Source organism: Leopardus geoffroyi, chromosome E1, assembly GCF_018350155.1.
Source record: "Leopardus geoffroyi isolate Oge1 chromosome E1, O.geoffroyi_Oge1_pat1.0, whole genome shotgun sequence".
NCBI lineage: Eukaryota > Metazoa > Chordata > Mammalia > Carnivora > Felidae > Leopardus > Leopardus geoffroyi.
The window spans coordinates 13,185,869-13,204,058 of NC_059330.1; the positions used below are offsets into that span (position 1 = coordinate 13,185,869).

The following is an 18,190-nucleotide window of genomic DNA, read 5'->3' on the forward strand; positions in this document are numbered from 1 at the left end:
TGTATAGTTGAATTCAATTAGTGGATTTCAGAGTCCTTCTTGTTGGTTTTTGATCATGTGCTTATTTTGGAACGTTGCAGGAAGCGAAGGTATCATTCCCGTCGCATTCAGCGGGATGTGATCAAGAAGAGAGCCCTGATTGGGGATGACGTTGGCTTGACGTCCTATAAACACCGACATTCCGGTAGTTGCCTGCTCAGCTCTTGGGTAGACACATGTTTGGCTCCCGAAATCATATTCTTATTCTTAATACAGTCTTTTAAGGTTCCAAACTTTATCATCCTCTCTTCCTTGCCCTCACCCTCTGCCAACATATAGGAAAGTAAGTCAAGTCACAATTAATTTTAAATTGCCCATACAAAAGAGGTCAAATGATTTTATGAAAGCTGTTCTAACAAAAAAAAGGCCAAATGTGACATAGGAAAAAGTGAAAATTTTTTGTAAGAATCTAATTTTTCTACTATTAATATCAAAAGCTGAATGAAAAAAATTTATCAGATGACTTGATTTTATTATTTTTTTGTCTGATGATGAAAATAGGCTGCTGTGTCTGGTGTTTTATGCTTATTGGCTCATGCACACGAATGCCTCAGCTAAATGAGATATCATGACCTGGGTTTCATTTCGTTTGTTCGTTTGTTCCTTCCTTTCTTTCTTTGGTGCTTATTATAGAAGAACCATTTTCATTATGTTTTATAAAGATTTGTTTTTATTTTGAATCTAAAGATGTGAAATCTTCTACATGCTTTGAGAACTAAGTTAGCATACAAACATGGGGTAACATGCATACATGTTTATCATTGTGACAGGGGTAAGGAGAGGTGAAGTCTATCGTTTTTATTTTATGTGTATATCCAAAATTGTATATTTGAAATCTGCATCTTAAAAATGCACATACTTTTCTATTACACAGTTATAGGCTTTTAATTTCAGTTACTCTAAGATATTTTTATAATCTTTATGTATATATTACTAAAGAAATTAAAAAGCAAATTGCCCATAATTCTAGCACTCTAATATAACAACTGATTTCATTTTACATTTTTCCTATTTGTCTCTTCATAATAAATATAATCGCTACGAATATATATTTTATAGTCCTCCACTTATGAACATCTTCTCATAAACTTTGAAGTTAGAATTGATTTTCATTGTTCACAGTGGTTATGTGCTATAAAGTCACTGTGACAATTGATATAGTGAATACTAAACCATTCAGAGACTCTGGTCACACCATTTCCATCAGCTGATCAATATATAACCTTGTCTGATGTGTGTTTCTGTTTAAAGACATTTAATACATATTATTGATTCATTAACATTGGGCTCACGGCCAACAGCACTATAACTCATGCTTGAACAAAGCTTATTTAACACGTATTTTCTCTATAAGGCATATCACAGCTTTCTTGAGCTTAGAAACACTAGACAGCTTTGGAACTACACTTGGAAGCGCTTTTCAACAGTGAAATCACCAACAAAAGCCTCAAAAATATGAAAAACATGACACTTAATAGTCTGCAAAAAGGATACTTGTGTATAGTTTGAGAGCTGAAACACGAAGGCAGAGTGTTGCCTTGTTTGACCTCAGCTGGGAATATGCCTGTCTGGTTTTTTTGCCATTCCGCATATGTCCACAAATGATCATGAAAGCACTGTGAGTGTGGATTTTGGAGTTACAAATAAATTTGGCAGATTTGCAAATATAGAACTCGTGAATAACGACAGTCGACTGGATTGTAGGTAATTTTATAATATCCGTCAGCTTGCTAGATCACACTTTACCTAGCCATTCTTCTGTTGTAGATATTGGAATGGCAACTGGGTTGGCACTAATGTAGATAATGCTCCAGTAAGATCTCAGGCATGGGAACCCCACCTTTTTAAAAAAGGCCACCAGTGTAGAGCAGAAAATCAGATTTGTTAGTTTTAATACTTTTCCTAATGTTTCTTGGGTTAAATTTCTTAGGACTAGTAAATGTTCCAGAGGAACCCATTGAAGAGGAGGAAGAGGAGGAGGAGGAGGAAGAGGAAGACCAGGACATGGATGCAGATGACAGAGTGGTGGTAGAGTACCACGAGGAGCTCCCAGCTCTCAAGCAGACCCGGGAGCGGAGCACATCTAGGCAGTCCAGTGCCAGCAGTTCAGACTCCGATGAAATGGACTATGATCTAGAACTGAAAATGATTTCCACTCCTTCACCAAAGAAAAGCATGAAAATGACCATGTATGCTGATGAAGTGGAATCTCAGTTGAAAAACATTAGGTAAAAGCCTTTTCTTTTTATCAATGTGAGCTTTTAATTTAATTTTTTTAATTAAAAATTTTTTTTATGTTTATTTATTTTTGAGAGAGAGAAGGAGGGGCAGAGAGAGAGGGAGACAGAGGATCTGAGACAGGCTCTGCACTGATAGCACAGAGACCGATGTGGGGCTCGAACTCACAAACCGCGAGATCATGACCTGAGCTGAAGTCAGACACTCAGCTGACTGAGCCACTTGCTTTTAAAAATTTTTTTTTTTTTTTTCAACGTTTATTTATTTTTGGGACAGAGAGAGACAGAGCATGAACAGGGGAAGGGCAGAGAGAGAGGGAGACACAGAATCGGAAACAAGGCTCCAGGCTCTGAGCAGTCAGCACAGAGCCCGATGCGGGGCCCGAACTCACGGACCGCGAGATCGTGACCTGGCTGAAGTCGGACGCTTAACCGACTGCGCCACCCAGGCGCCCCATGAGCCACTCGCTTTTAATTTGATTTTAAATACTAATTCCTAACTTCCTCTTAGCTCCTCTTAATTTTATAATCACTTTTATCTGTTCTAATTTCAGTCTTATGAAGAATTTGAATAAAAGCATCCATTTGTTTCTTTAAATACACAATTGATTCCTTGTTATAAAAATGTTAGTATATTAAGTGAAAATCACCCATGGTTTCAATCTCTCCTAAAGTAGCGACTTAGCAATTGAATGAATAATTTTCCTGCTAATTTTATGTGTATACATAACACACGGAGAAATATATTTCTTCAAAAATGAAGTTGGATTTATATTGTTTTACAGTGTGCTTTTTCCATTTCATATGTATAGACCTCTGTTATTTTTCACCCAGATGTAGTCCATTGTTTGAAAGTAGCATGATTTGTTTAACCGGTCCCTTATTGATGGACATTTAGGTTTCTATTTTCTTACTGTTGCACTAATTAAATTTCTTGAATTCCACTTATTGTACAAAACAATATGTGTGTTTAAAAATGTGGTGTTGCTAAATATCTTTCCAGAAGGGTTTTACTCACTTTATAACCTATTACTTATATACTTACCAAACTTATCACTCTCTACTTTTTGCTAATTTTGTGGGCCAAAAAAAAAAAAAAAGTTATTTTAATGTGTATTTCTTTGATGACTAGTGGGGATGAGCAGATTCCTGAGGGCAGATGTACAGCTCAAAGGGTTTCTAGAGTTGCTCTCCCTAAGTGTACTTGGTGGTACGTTTGGGGAAAGGAAAAACAGTTCAATCTGGTTTGTTTGTATGACTTTGTTCACATCCTTATTTTTAGTTTTTAGAGAACTTTCCAGTGTTGAATGCTGTCAGAATAATGCTGGTGCATGGTAGCAGATGTCTTTGACAGAGAAGTCTGCTCTTTAAAGAAAGAGATTATAGATCCTCTTGTATCTTGACTACTGTGAATTCACAGCCTGCATGAACAGAGATCCCTGAGCGCTTTGCAGGCCTTACTTAATGTTTGTCTCAGAAGGGAGGGAACTTGTAATTATACATTCTGTGATAGTTTACAGGTATCATTTGTGGAAACCACCCTGGAAAACTCAGGAACCTATTTGCCCTGACTAGTCTCTCTGTAGCAAGCTGATCATGATTTTTATAAGCAAATAATTATTGGTATATGGTATTTGTGAGTGAATATTTGGTATATTAAATTGGGTATCTTAAGTTTTCTCCAAAGTATATGAGATTGTTGCATAGGCGTTGTCCCACAGTTGAAGTTGGTTAATTGTGCCTTTTTTTTTTTTAAAGGAACTCCATGAGGGCAGATACTGTATCCACAAGCAATATCAAAAACCGAATCGGTAACAAGTTACCGACTGAGAAATTTGTAGATGTCCGACATCTGTTAGATGAAAAACGTCAGCACACACGTCCACGGCCACCAGGCAGCAATACTAAATCAGGTAGTATTCATTTGCATTTCTCAGCTTCATTCTGAGCTCCAGAAAGTGAATTCAGGCAGAGATAAGTCTTTGGTTAAAACATTGCCATTAGTGAACTGATTTAGTTACCCTGCTTCATCACTTCTAAATTTTCGGTTAGGCATTGGAACCTTAAGACATGGAACATAATCATACTTTTGCAATACTGGCTTTCAATATTTTTGTCCCAATTATTTTGCTCTGAATGTCATTGATATACTTCATACATAAGGATAATAGAAATTAGGTTGGGTTGTTGTGTAAATGGTTAAGAATTTGAACTAGATAGTATGTATGTACAAATACACATAGAGTGGGTACTTGGGCATGCCTGCTGTGTGCCAGGGGTAGGTGCTGGGAGTGTTAGAATCTTTGGAGGGTCTGCCGAGTCATCCTAGGACTCAGATGTAGTAACGTGAGTGTGCACATTCAGGTAATCCCACCCCACAGCAGAGTGTAAGTGTTCTCATAGGTCTGTAAGCAGTGGGCAGTGGGCACACGGAGGGAGGGAGGTCTACTCAGGGAATTGTGGAAGGCTTCTCAGAGAAAGTGGCTTTAGTGCGAGGCCTTGGCAGGGGTGGTGTGGGCTCTCAGTTGGCAAACCTAGTTTTTTGATGTGGGAAGTAACCTAATCTTATGTCTATTTTAGAAAGATAATTTTGTGGCCAGGTGGGGTAGGGTAGAGATTTAAATAAGTAACACGGACCTGAACTAGATCAGGGAAAGTGGAGACAGAATGGATGAGAACATCAAACTTTGTGAAGATAGAAGACTCAGCATTGGGAAGAAGGGAGCAAAGGGAAAGGAGCCAAAGGGCTCAGTCCTGAGGAACCAGAAAGTTGGGAATGCTGCTCTGTGAGACAATTAGCAGGATGGGTAAAAACCCCAATGACTTGCTAATAAACCTGTTGCTGCTGCTGCTGCTGCTGCTGCTGCTGCTGCTGCGTATTGTTAGAGGGAACTCAAGAGGACAGACTTCGGAGGGATGGGAGGGAGGAAGAGCAAATTTGATTTGGAATATCTTCCCTTGATCCTTTGGGTTTTAGCCATCTTGTTACATTTATTGTTAAATGTAATAAGTTTATTAAAAATTCCTTATATGTTCAAAGACTGTGGCTTCTGCCCTCAGGGAACTTATAGTATTGTTAGCTGAGATGTTTGGAAATTCTTTGGTATACTTGGTTCTACTAAAAACAAAAAAACAAAAACAAAAACAACAAAAAAACCAAACAGCTGATTCTGCCTCAGAAATTCCTTTCTGGAGCAGTCAGCTGAGAGGCTTTTTTTCCATTGAAAGCCCCTGTGTCTGCACTTTCCTAGGGGAATCCAGACTGATTACACAGAAGAATTTTAGAAGCTTGATTTTGTCAGGCTCTTTGTCCTCCTTTGGGGAGATTTGGCACTAGGTCCTGTAGAGATCTCAGGTTGACAATATGAATAGCAAAGCACACAAGCTTGGTCACAGTAATACTTTTTTTTCTTCTTCTAGATATACGCCAGCGGTTAGGAAAAAGACCATATTCTCCAGAAAAGGCTTTTAGTAGTAACCCAGTCTTTCGGAGAGAGCCTTTTTCTGATGTACATAGTAGACTGGGTGTTCCCAGGCAAGATGTTAAAGGCCTCTACTCTGATACTCGGGAGAAGAAATCAGGTTGGTAACACTTAAAACTGAAGGAGATAGGAATTGGGTAAGAGCAGACTATAGCATAGAAATACTTTGTTAGTTGAAGACAGGAAATAGCATATGTCAAAATTAAATTATTTTCCCTCTTCCGTTATAGTCATTGTCATAATTGTAATAATAACAGTATAGGAAACTTAGAAAATAGAAAAAAACAAAACCAGCCTTGGTTCTTTCTGTTTAGCACAAATACTTTTTAGTCTTAAGTCTCCATTAAAGTCTTTGTCCATATACATAACCTGCTTTCTTCATTTTATTGTGATTTTTCCACACTGTTAAATTCTTTTTTTTTTTTTTAATATTTTAAATGTTCATTTTTGAGAGAGAGCGCGAGCAGGGGAGGGACAAAGAGAGGGGGACAGCTGTGCTGACAGCAGAGAACCTGATGCGGGGCTGGAACTCATGAACCGTGAGATCATGACCTGAGCCGAAGTCAGAGGCTTAACTGACTGAGCCACCCCGGTGCCCCACATGTTGTTAAAATTCTTTATAAATAAAATGTTTAATTGCCTTATAGTATGCTATGAAATTCTAAACACATATTTCTCTATTGTGAGATATTAATAAAGTATATTTTAAAAATGAATAGATATTGGGCCAAATCTCTGAAAGTTTACAGTGTAGCAGGTCCCTCACTTTGCAGAATTTATAGCTGGGAATGATCTGGGAATGGCCCGCTCCCGGCAGAATGAAGCTCTACACTGAATGGTGAGTCTCACCAGGGAGGGGAGATGTAGCATAAGTAGCCTTGCAGGTGATTCTGATACGCATATGGGAGGCACATGTCCCTAGCTGTGAGAGTCTCCCATTGGGTCCAGATCCCTCACTTTGCAGGCAGGGGACTATAGCCAGGGAAAGGAGATAACCTTCCCAACACAGCACAAAGGTTCCAAGAGCCACAGACCCCCTCCCCAGTGTTTCTTGCACATTAGGTTGTTGGCAGTGCCCCTGCTTCTCAGCATTGACCACCAGAACTGAAATGCCTTCTCACCCAAACAGGTAGTTTATGGACTCGCTTAGGATCTGCACCCAAGACCAAAGAAAAGAACACGAAGAAGGTGGATCACAGAACACCGGGCACTGAGGAAGACGACTCTGAGCTGCAAAGGGCATGGGGGGCTCTGATAAAGGAGAAAGAACAGTCTCGCCAAAAGAAGAGCCGGTTAGATAACTTACCATCTCTCCAGATTGAAGTTAGTCGGGAAAGCAGCTCTGGTTCAGAGGCAGAGTCCTGATGCCCTTGGGGCCAATGGCAGCTGCCCTAAAGTCTGACATTCTCGTGCAGGGTGGGGTGCACAGTAGGAACCTTCCCTCCCTCCCCCTGCAGGAGTTGGCGCCTCTCCTGCTCTTACACAGTCACCCTCAGCTCTTGCTACTTCAGCAAGACATATTAAGAATGTGACGTGTTTTGAAGGGCATCTATCTTTTGCTGCAGAGTTAGAGTTCTGGGCCCTCAACTTTTTTCCCACTATCCCACAAGCTTTACCCTTTGAGGAAAAGGCAGCCCTCCAGATTTTGTAGACGTTTTTCTTAATATTTTTAACATTGTGTCTTTTAAAGAAATGTTTTACACAGTTCATCCAAAGAGCAGAGAACTGAACTTCTCACTATTGCCTTGGCCCTGACAGCTGTTACCAGCACCCTTTTCCCAAGAAAAGTCAATTCCCAGGTGCTTATTGGACAGCCTTCGAGGGGGAAGATGAGGGAAGCTGCCAGCTCACCCTTCCAGGACCCTAGTGTCGGGGCCGAATCTCATGGACCTGACTACAGAGGTGCACCAGTGCCGCCCAGGTAGATAAGAGATGCAGCGTCGATCGTGCTTCCGTTCCTTCCTGGGGATTTCTGTTAGGGGCCTCTTCGTAGCAATCAGCTTGAAGTGAAGATCAAGTTCAGTGCTGTGGGATTTTTAGGAACAAAAAACTGTGACTTCTGGATTTGGGGTGGACTTTTGTGCTAGGGGTGGGGTCATGGGTTAATGTTGAACAATTTTTAAGTCTGTATTATGTTTAAAAATATTAATGATTTAAAAGTTAAAATTTTTAATTTTTATATGTGAAAATACTTCCTGTTGGCTACAAGGGAAGCTCAAGTGGTGTCTTATGTGTGCTGTTAAATATATATTATATACTTTGGAAGAAGGCAAAGAGAGGAGTCTCATTATTTTTAAATGATCCTAATTGTATAGTCTCTCTGTTGTATATAGAATTCAACTTGCTTTTTGGCCACTGTAGGAAAAAAAAAATCCATCCATCAGAGATGGGGTCCTGTTGTTTATTATCACTTCAGAAGTGATACGTTGGTATTTATTCTATTTCCAAGTTCTGGCGCCTGAAGTTATCTTTAAAACTGGCTAATAAGATCATAGTTATAGAAATTTTAGTTTGTTTATTTCTTGTTTGTTTCTAAACTCCTTTCAGATTATTTTAAAGGCAGTAGATTATTTTGTCTTCCTGTTTGATCTCTATCTTGAAGTATTTAATGTTTATATTCCTTTGCAGGCTTAAAAATAGTGTTTCTCTTCAATTCACTAGAATTTAGGAGTTAGAGATTGTAAACCTTTGTCCCTTTGTGATGTCACAGCTCTTCACCTGTCTGGCTTGTTTCAGTTCCTAGTGTAGCCCTGGATTCTAGAGATCTTTACTTGTGGCTGAGCTAATGGTCGCATTGATAGTTGGTTACAGTATGGTGTGATTGAATGCAGAATGCTGCTGCTAATAAAGAAAATAAAGGGCTGTGGCACTTAAGAGCTGCAACAGTTGTACTGTACCATGTTTTGTTGGTTAACCTGCTTTTTTCACTCCCTTTAGAAAGAGCGGAGCCTGTAACTGTTGTTTCTGCTTCCTGATAGGATTCTGGGAAAGAGCTGGTTCTCTGCCAGTTGAGACCTAATGTTTCTGAAGTTTCTCAGCTATTTTGGTCCTGTGAAGCACACAGCTGAGAGCCAGGTTCTTGAGAAGGGGCAAGGTTTAGGGAGTTGGTAGAGTGAGAAGGACAAGGACCTGAGAGTCAGAGACCCGGGTGCCGACTCCTGGTTCTGTCCACGGGCCTGGGCCTCAGTTTTCCCATCTGGCAACTGAATGGGCTGGTACCACAGCTTCTGACTTCATTGGTGCATCTCTGTGGTGTTTTTACTCTTCCTGAAGCAATGGTTGTGGTGGGCTGGCCAGCCCTGGTTTCTGTTACAGGCGTGGGGTGGGTCAAAGAGACAGTTGAGGGTTGTGACACCATGAGGTTGTGGACAAGGATTCACCCCCATCCCTTTTCCATTACAGTCTGTGGGTCTTCAAGCATGACAAAGATGTCTTTGTGGTCAGGGTCCTAACTGATGTGGTCTCAGCAGTGTTCAAGAAATGCCCTTCTTTATGCTTCTGTGTTTCCCAGTCATGACCTTTTCCACCAGTAGTTCAGGCCCATCTGTCCCATGACCTTAAGCCCTTGCCAGTCTCCTTTTAGAGATCAGGGACGGCTTTCTGGGAGGGTGGTGGTGGTGTATAGTCAAAACTGGACTTTTGATCTAACCAAGAAAAATGCCCGCTTGAGCAGCCTTGCAGTCCTTACAAATACACAGAACCAGAAAAGTATCTTAAAGATTTTATTTCCCCAAGTTATGGTTGGTCACCTCCTGTCTCACTCTCCAGCCTACACTCAGGCACTCAGATCTTGAAACATCTTACAGGGGCTTTGAATGCCCAGGCCCTCTCTTTGGAGTTTGGGAGTGGGGGTGGATAGTCAGGATGGTCCCCTAGTGGCAGCTTAGCGTGCCTGGGTGCTCCTTATGCATGTGGGCAGGAGAGCTACACACTTTTCTGTATTCTTCTTAGTCTTTACACATGAGATTTCAAATACGTTTTGCTGCTTGATAGTAATTGCAGATACCTCATTTCTGTGTCCCCACTCTCCCTCTTGGGAGACACACCCAGCTACCCAGGAGAACTTGGGGAGCCCGTGACAAGCGCTCCTCTGGCCTCTAGTCTGGTCCCATGAAATCTTCCCCTTAGTTCAGTCACTATCTTCTCCTGCTCTATCCCTGTGGCAGCCTCCTCCCCGGTCTCTGCCCCGTACCCCGTCCCTTCCTCTGTTATGTGCACTGCAGCTGGGATAAACTTTTGTTGTTTTTTGCAGCTTTACTGAGATATTATTTACATAGCATACAGTTCCCTCTTCTATAGTATACACTTCAGGGGCGCCTAGCCAGCTTAGTTGGTAGAGCATGTGACTTTGATCTTAGGGTTGTGAGTTCGAGCCCCACGTTGGATGTAGAGGTTACTTAAAAATACCTTTAAAAAAACAGTATACACTTCAGTGGCTTTTAGTCTATTCACAGAATTGTGCAACCATCACCATAGTCAATTTTAGAACATTTTCATCACCCTAAAGAAACCCAGTACCCATTAGCAGTCACTCTCCAGTCCCTTTTCCCACCCTGGCAACCACTACTTGTCTCTATGGTTTTGCCTATTCTGAACATTCATATAAATGGAATCATACACTTTGTGGTGATTTGTGATTGGCTTCTTTCACTAAACATATTTTCGAGGATCATGGTGTATTATAGCATGTGTCAGTACTTCTTTTTATTAACGAATGATATTCCATTGTATGAACAGTACATTTTATCTATCCGTTCACCAGTCGATGGTCATTTGAGTTATTTCCATTTTTGGCTGATATGACTAATGCTGCTATGGAACATTTATGTTCAAGTTTTACGTGGTGATGTTTTCATTACTCTTGGGTTGTATACCTAGGAGTAGAATTGCTGGGTCATATGGTAACTCCGTCTTCACTTTTGAAGAATTGCCAGACTGTTTTCCCAAGTGGCTCCATCATTTTCCATTTTTCCCATTAGTGTATAAAGGTTCCAGTTTTTCCGCATCTTCATCAACACTTGTTATTTTGCAGTGTGAATTGGTGTCTCATTGTGGTTTTGATTTGCATTTCCCTGATGACTAATGATGTTGGGCATCTTTTCATGCACTTCGGAATGAACTTTCTTAAAGTTATTCCTGTTATTCCTCTGCTTAAAACCTTTCCAAACTTCACTGTTGCACTTGGAATAAATTCCAAACTACTGTGGTAGCTCACAAGGCTCGTGTTCTCATCCTCCCCTGCCCTTGTGCCCACAAGTTTCCTGGACCCACCTTGATCTCACCAGCCTTTCAAACTCTGCTTGGTGCTGTTCTTCTCTAGCAGTGACGCGCTCCCCCGGACCTTTCTCTCTCCCATCTGAGCCTTGCCTTCTCTTTTGCTCATCTTCAAGGACTTAGAGACCCCTCCAGGAGGCTACCTCCCAACTTCCAGAGCCAGATTATGGGCCCCTGCTATGTATCCCACAGTACTGCCTTGGACGAGACTCGATTCCTTCCACGGTTGGGTTATACAGTCACACCTAAGATAAAAATGGAGTGTAACCAAAATTCCTCTTGGAAACCCTGAGTAAGGTGCCATGTTGAAAACCAGCATCGAAAGATCCAGCACAGTTGGTTCCTTCCTGTGTGGGAATACATCAGAGTTTCTTTGGTTGAGCTCCAGATAAAATGGTTGGCCTGCAATTAGGGCCATATTGTGCAAAAATACCCACATATTTTTAGGTGTTGGACTTACACTTAGGCAAGCAGCTCACTTTTGAAAGGGCTCTTGGGAACTGTAACAGGCCACAAGGAGCGGCAGGGGCACAAGCTTGCCTTAGGCCCTCCAGCCGGTCTGTTCAGTGAGTGGAGGCGCCGGTGAAATGGCGCAAATGACTTAACGTTGTTTTCCTTTTTCCTTGTCTTTTTTTTTTTAACTTTTCAGAAAAATATACCATTGTGTTTGCCTAAGTGAAATGTGTGTATGATGCCAAATCTCTGTACCCGTCCCCGCCCCCTGCCCCGAGTCAGCACACCTATATGCTGAATTGTAATAGCCTGATCCTACTTTGTCTCTTTTGCTAGATTGTAAGCTCCGTGAGAGCAGAGACCATGTCTGGTTTGTTCATGGGGGTTTCTCCAGTCTTAGAACATGTCTGGCACCTGGTAGGTCGTCTGGAAACATGTGGTGAATGTATAAATCCTTCAGCTGCAGGAACAGCTCCATTTTCTGAGGCCCTGGGGTCCTATTACAGGCTAGTCCTTGTTTTCTGCCCTGTACACACAATACTTGATGTTCATGTTTTATTTTCCCTGTTAGCCTGTGAGCTCCTAACGAGCAGGTGTCTTCATGTTGTTATCTCTGTGTCCTCCCACCATGCCAGTTCAGAGTAAGTAGTACTTAAAGAGTGGTTGGTAAGTGAGTGAATTACGGTAACAACCCAGCTCTGGCTCCTTTGTCTGCAAGCTGGTCAAATTCTAGGTAAGACTACCAGATTCAAAAAGAGGAAGATGATCCAGAAGTGCATAAACTGTACTTGTATAAGGAAAAAAAACCTCATTAATTCGATCTCCATAAAATTCAAATTTTGATGATCTGGCCATATCTGAGCTGAAGCTTACTTGCTGTGTAAAGAATTTGTTAGAGAATCATGGAGGATATTTTTTAGAAAGCATTCATCTGCCCCAGGAGAGCAGGAAAGGAAGCTGGCCGGTGGATGAGAGGCCCCAAAGAGGGATTGCTGAGCCAGGTCTTAGGTGGGTCCTGTTGGAGAGGAAAGTGACATCAGTCCAGAGAAGGTGAAGAGGAACCCCTTTTCGGGCAGTAGCTCTTTCGCCTCCAGCAGCCCTCCACCTCTCAGTCTGGGCATTCTGAGAGTTATGCTGAAGTGCTAGTGGGCAGTTTGGATTCATATTAACAGCAGATCATGGCTTCACGGATCAGTTCATCGCTGCACAAGTAAATTTGGTGTATGAATAGTTGCTTTTAAACTTTATATAATGGGAAACAAATGAGAAGTTAAACCATTTTTTTTCGTTTAAGAACTAAAAGTACAGAATGTTTTTGATAATTTTGAGAAAATCACACTTGCCTCAAGGCAGATTGTTATTGCATAATCTGACCAACAGAAATCCAGAACTTTTCTTACATGTTTATTAAATAAATCTTAGAAGAAAAAATATGGTAGCGTTTTTTAAAAATGAAATTCTATGAACATTTGAAAGGACTTTGATGTTCCTGGGGACATTTACGGAAATGCTGGCTCAAAAGCCTATTTCAGATTGTGAGCACTAAAGTGGGACTTTCCTGTGCTATAAATAAAACTCTAGAGTATGGGTGGTACTAACCTGCCAAAACCAGTAACCTGCCCTAGGCTTCTTACCTGTTTTTGTTTGAGCAATTCTAGAGGCCCTCTCTGCATGACCAGATTCTTCAGTAGCTGAAACTTTGTGTTATCTCCAGTTGCCTGTCACCCTCACCCCTGACTGGTGTAGGTTAGTTAGTGAAGGCAGGAGGCCCACACCATTGGCAGGAGAGGAGACATGACCTTTCTGTCCCTTCCTGGGTGTTGTGTGTTTACTTGTGTGACACATCCCCTCTTGTCGTTGGCAAGGATTAGAGGGCCTATGAGCAGTAGGCAGCACTTTTAGCTCAAGTAGGGTGTCTTTTGGGGAGGGTCAAATAGAGTGCCAGAGGCTGGGCCTGAAGCCCTGGGGACTCATTTTGTCTCCCATACAAACTGGAAAAGACTGAACAAATCCCTTCACCTCTCTGGATATCAGTTTCTCTATCTGTCAGATGAAGGGCTCAACTGGGATTGTCTCCTGGTTTCCTTGTAGTGTTAATGTTGTGTTCTAGATCTTTGCTCTAGTTTTCCAAAGACCATTAGGAACCTAAGTTGAACAGGAAGGAGGTAGGGGCGAGCAAGAGGCCCAAGTCCTTGTACCCTTGGTCCGTAAACCAACCCCTCAGGGAAAACCAAGAGGATCCTCTTCCATGCTCCCTCCCCATTAAGCCCACCTTCCCCAACACACACACACACACACACCATTCAGTGTTTTGGTTTTTTTAGGAGGTAGTCCACTGTATTAGGTTGGGCTGCCATAACAAAATATCATAGACTGAGTGGCTTAAACAACAGAAATTTATTTTCTCACAGTCTAGAGGCTGAAAAGCCAAGATCAGGATGCTAGCATAGGTCAGGATCTGGTGAGGTCTCTTCTCGGCTTGTAGACAGACATGGTGTCTTCACATGGCCTTTCCTTGGTACATGCACGTGGAGAGAGAGATCTCTCTTCCTTTTCTAAGGCCACTAAGCCTATTGATTAAGGCCCTATCTTTATGGCCTTAATTATCTCCTTTAGGATCTTTAGGCTCTATCTCGAATGTACTTACTCACATTGGGGCGTATGGCTTCAACATGTGAATTTGGCAGCTGGGAGGTGGGTGGTACACAATTTAGTCCATGACACCCAGTAATGCAAAAAACCCAGTATATGTTTGTGAAATGAGGTCTCTGCTTTTAAAAGCTCACAAACTGGGAAGGATTTAGACCAATGGATGTGAGGGTAATAGGGTTGTAGTGGTTCAGAGTCCTGGCTCTGGAGGAAATACACCTGTCTTGAGTCCCAGCTCTCCACTTACTAGCCATGTGGCCTTGGGCAAGTCACTTAACCTCTCCGATCCATCATCCTCATTTGGGAAATCGGGATAGCCAAGTAGGGTGGCTGTTAGGATAAGCTGAGGGCCTTGCATGGAAGGCCCTTGGCATTGAGTCTGGCACTCCCTCCTTAGCGCTCAAATGGTAGTGATTCCTACTGCTCTTCAGACTTCCCCTAACTCCCTTTGCCAGCTCTGTCCTCTACTGCAGTCCTGTCTTAGTAAGTCCTCACTTCCAAATTCCCTCTTCCTAGCTTCCCAGGACTCAAGAAGGCCAATGGGTAGTTAGAAACCTGTGCCTAGAGGCTATGAGGAACAGCCCCGCATCCACTGGTGAGTGCAGACATCAGGAGCTTTTGACTCGCTCTCAAGGCAGAGCAGTTAGTTTTTTTACCTCTTGCTGAACAGATCTTCTCTATTCTCTTAACCTTTAAGACTTTATTTTGAAATAATTCCAAAATTACAGAAAAGTTTCGAGGGTAGGACAAAGAATATTTTGCCGTATTTTATCATTCATTCTTTCCCTTCTCCCCTCTGTCTCCGTGCCTTCCACCTTCCCCCCACTCCACAGCTCCCCACCTCTAAAGCATGAACTATTTGAGAATTATTTGCATACATCCTGCCCCTTTACCCCTAAATATTTTAGTATACATTTCCTAAGAATAAGGATAATCTTTCATATGACCATGATATAGTTAACAAATTCAGGAAATACGTAATTTTATCTGGTCAGTACAGTGATATCTAATCTTTAGTTCATGTTTCAATTTTGCCAATTATCCCAATAAGGTTTTTTAAAGCATTTTTTTTTTTTTTTTTTTCTGCTCTGGGATCCAATCCAGGATCACACTGCATTTTGTGTCCTCTCCTTAGTCTTCTTTAACCTGGAACAATTTCTTAACCTTTGTCTTATGATATTGATGTTTTTGAAGAGTTCAGTCCAGTTATGTTGTGGAATGTCCCTCAAGTTGGTCCCTTAACATTTGTCTAAAGCCTGTATGAGGCTGTGTGAGTGGAAGCATTGTACAGCACAGTCTGGCTCTTTGTTTGGGATCTTAAGTTTTTATGTGTGGGGACAGCAGTTACTGTCAAATGGGCTTGAAGGGCCTTTGTGTGCTCATGATTAGGAGTCTGCCATGCTGACACCACCAAGCTTGGATAAATACATCTTTGAGGGATGCAGGATGAGTCTGCATTCTAGGAGTCTCCAAAGATGCAGAAGTGGCCCTGCACCCTGTCCACCCTCCTCTGGTCATCACCTTGGCTTGGCCTCCTGAGGTGTCCTGAAGTTTACACTCCAGACATGAAGTCCTGCTCTTAGAAATCTTGAGCAAGCTGCAGTCCTGGGTTCTAGCCTGTCCCTACTGCTGATCTACTCCGTGGCCTGGGGCTACTCTCTCTCCCTGCTCTGGGCCAGCGGTGGGGAGAGGAGCCTCTCCTGGCTCTGCCATGTACCCCTAGCACTCGAAACAAGTGTGGAATAGGGGGAGAGTTACTGAACCCTGGAGTGGTAGGAAGACCGGCGAGGCCTCTGACCTGTGACAAGGTTAAGCCAATTTGGATGGTTTTCATTGTGATCTGGCAGGCAGAGCATCAGACCTAGAATTTCATTTTTTTTGTTGTTGTTGTTTCTTTTTCTTTTTCTTTTTTAGCAGGCCAAATAATGAATACATTGTAATCTCTGTTCAAGCAACCATATAGCATCGGGGAACTATTGCATTAGGTTGTAGGTATTTTGTCCGACCAAAGCAGACAATGCAAAAATGTTTTAAGTGTCATTGATCTCCACAAGACTTTGGCCAAGTAAGCTTTCAGTGTGAGAAACAAAATAAAATTGATTTTCATCTACATAGTCATTAAGCCAACACTCTTGTCTGCCTTAACACTTAACATTAACACTCGAGTCCTCTTCCCGGGGATGCAAACATGTGAGAGACAGAATGTCCTGCCTTTTTGAATGTAACTTAATTAAAATTAAATTAAAAATTCAGCTCCTCAGTTGCACTGGCAACATTTCAAGGGCTTAGTAGCCACATGTGGCTCTTGACTGCTGTGTTGGACAATGCAGATCTAGAACATCATAGTTCTGCTGGACGATGCTCTGCACTTCCAACAATCTGGGAAGTAGGGGTGCAGGCGACACTTCCTTAAGCGACAGACGTGCTCACACATGGAAAATTGACAAATTGTGAAGTTAGCTTTTAAATATGGTTGCAGACTATTGGCAGTTGGGGTGCTGGATTGGATCAGAGGTATGCTGGAAAGACTTATGGAATTTTACCTCATCTGTTGTCCTGGTACCTTAGAGCTGTTTTATTTTGTTTTGTTTTATTTTATTTTATTATTTCTTTTAAAGTTTATTTATTTTGAGAGATGCAGAGATAGTGTGACTAGGGGAGGGGCAGAGAGAGGGAAAGAGAGAGAGATAGAGAATCCCAAGCAGGCTTCACACCATTAGTGCACAGCCTGATGTGGGGCTCGAACTCACGAAACCGTGAGATCATGACCTGAGCTGAAACTGAGAGTCGGATGCTTAACTGACTGAGCCACCCAGGCACCCCACCTCAGAGCTCTTTTAAATTACTCCCCACAGTATGGTACTATAGTCAGGTTTTAAAGAGAATGTAGCCAAAGCTGAATTCACTGAGCCAGTGTTTTCAGTCAGTGCATTGGGTCTTTCTACTTACCAGGCCCTCCATAGTCTCAGGGCCTTGAGTGTGGGAGCCAGGTGCAAGAGCCCAGTTTCTAGCTGTGGGAGCACTTGCAGTGGGAAGGGGACCTCATTCTCTCTGCTGAGGCAAACACCACCAAGGACCATAGGCTGGGTGTTGGGCTGAGGCATCTGGTGGTAGGTACTAGGACAGGGGAGGGGACTGGGACTCTCACACACATGAATGGTAAACAATGACCAGGTTAATACTCCTACACTTAAACATCTGTTGACGAGGACATCCAGAACTATGTTCCTAGGCCAAACCTCGGGCTCATCGTTCACAGAAGTGTGCCTGATGGAGCAGGGCTGACGAATGTCTCTAAGCTTCCAGAGCCCAGCCCACAACTGCTGAGGAAGCCACACAGCTAGCTGTGTACAAGTGGGAACCTCCGTGTCTACTTTAAAGTGCTTATCTGCTTGTGGGTCCTTGCTTTTGTGTGTCTCTGACCCCGCCTTCTGGCCACCCAAGCTGAAGAGGGGAAGCTGAACAGGCCGAGGTCCACACTGCTGCCTCTGCTCCAGCTAGGATGTGGCTCTTCCACACTCTGCTCTACATGACCAGTAAGTCAGCCTCACCCCTTGCCCTGAGAGACTGCTGTGCCCTCAGCACAGCCTGTCTGTCTAAATGGGGCTCCCTCAGAGCCAGAAGTCAGAGAAAGTGGGGAATCCCTCAGGGAGGTACTCTTGCTTGCTGGATCCCCAGCCTTGCTCAGAAGGGCTTCTGAGGCTATTGACGGTGCCAACAGCCTGTGGCTTCAGATTCCAGAGCTCTGCCGCCCTGTTCCTCCTCTAGCCAGCCTCCCCTCCCCGCCCTGGGCTTTCTCTCTACCGCACCCCTTACGGGCGGGTCCCTGGGTCTGTGTGAGTTTGTTCTGAGCATGGAGGTTGATGATGCCCATCCTGCCCAGTAGAGCACCCTCTTCCATCACAGACGGGTTCAGCTGAGGAGGGTGAGGGCCCTGTGAGAAGGTGAGCATGGAGGAGCGACTGGGGGGCAGGTGTCTGTGTGGCAGAAGGCGAATGTACTGGGGGAGTCTGCTTCCTGTTTCTGATGTTAGGGCTGGTATGAGAACCTGTGTGT

General features: G+C 42.8%; 2 protein-coding genes across 11 annotated transcripts in view; both read left to right on the forward strand.

Moving 5' to 3' along the window:
- Positions 1 to 8,641, forward strand: part of NCBP3 (nuclear cap binding subunit 3) — a 33,331-nt gene extending 24,690 nt beyond the window's left edge. Inside the window, exons 9-14 of one of the 2 annotated variants that reach the window (XM_045487692.1) lie at positions 81 to 184; positions 1,970 to 2,267; positions 4,035 to 4,189; positions 5,697 to 5,858; positions 6,888 to 7,050; positions 7,517 to 8,641. In XM_045487692.1, coding sequence (XP_045343648.1) covers positions 81 to 184; positions 1,970 to 2,267; positions 4,035 to 4,189; positions 5,697 to 5,858; positions 6,888 to 7,050; positions 7,517 to 7,625 — 991 coding nt within the window. In that variant the 3' untranslated portion in view covers positions 7,626 to 8,641. Of the gene's footprint in view, positions 1 to 80; positions 185 to 1,969; positions 2,268 to 4,034; positions 4,190 to 5,696; positions 5,859 to 6,887 lie in introns of both variants that reach the window. The other variant, XM_045487693.1, reaches the window with a different exon arrangement.
- ITGAE (integrin subunit alpha E) overlaps positions 7,582 to 18,190 on the forward strand; it is a 73,260-nt gene continuing 62,651 nt past the window's right edge. For 8 of the 9 annotated variants that reach the window (XM_045487684.1, XM_045487680.1, XM_045487688.1 and 5 more), the window contains exon 1: positions 7,582 to 7,679. In XM_045487684.1, coding sequence (XP_045343640.1) covers positions 7,643 to 7,679 — 37 coding nt within the window. In that variant the 5' untranslated portion in view covers positions 7,582 to 7,642. Of the gene's footprint in view, positions 7,680 to 17,138; positions 17,671 to 18,190 lie in introns of those variants that run through there. The other variant, XM_045487682.1, reaches the window with a different exon arrangement.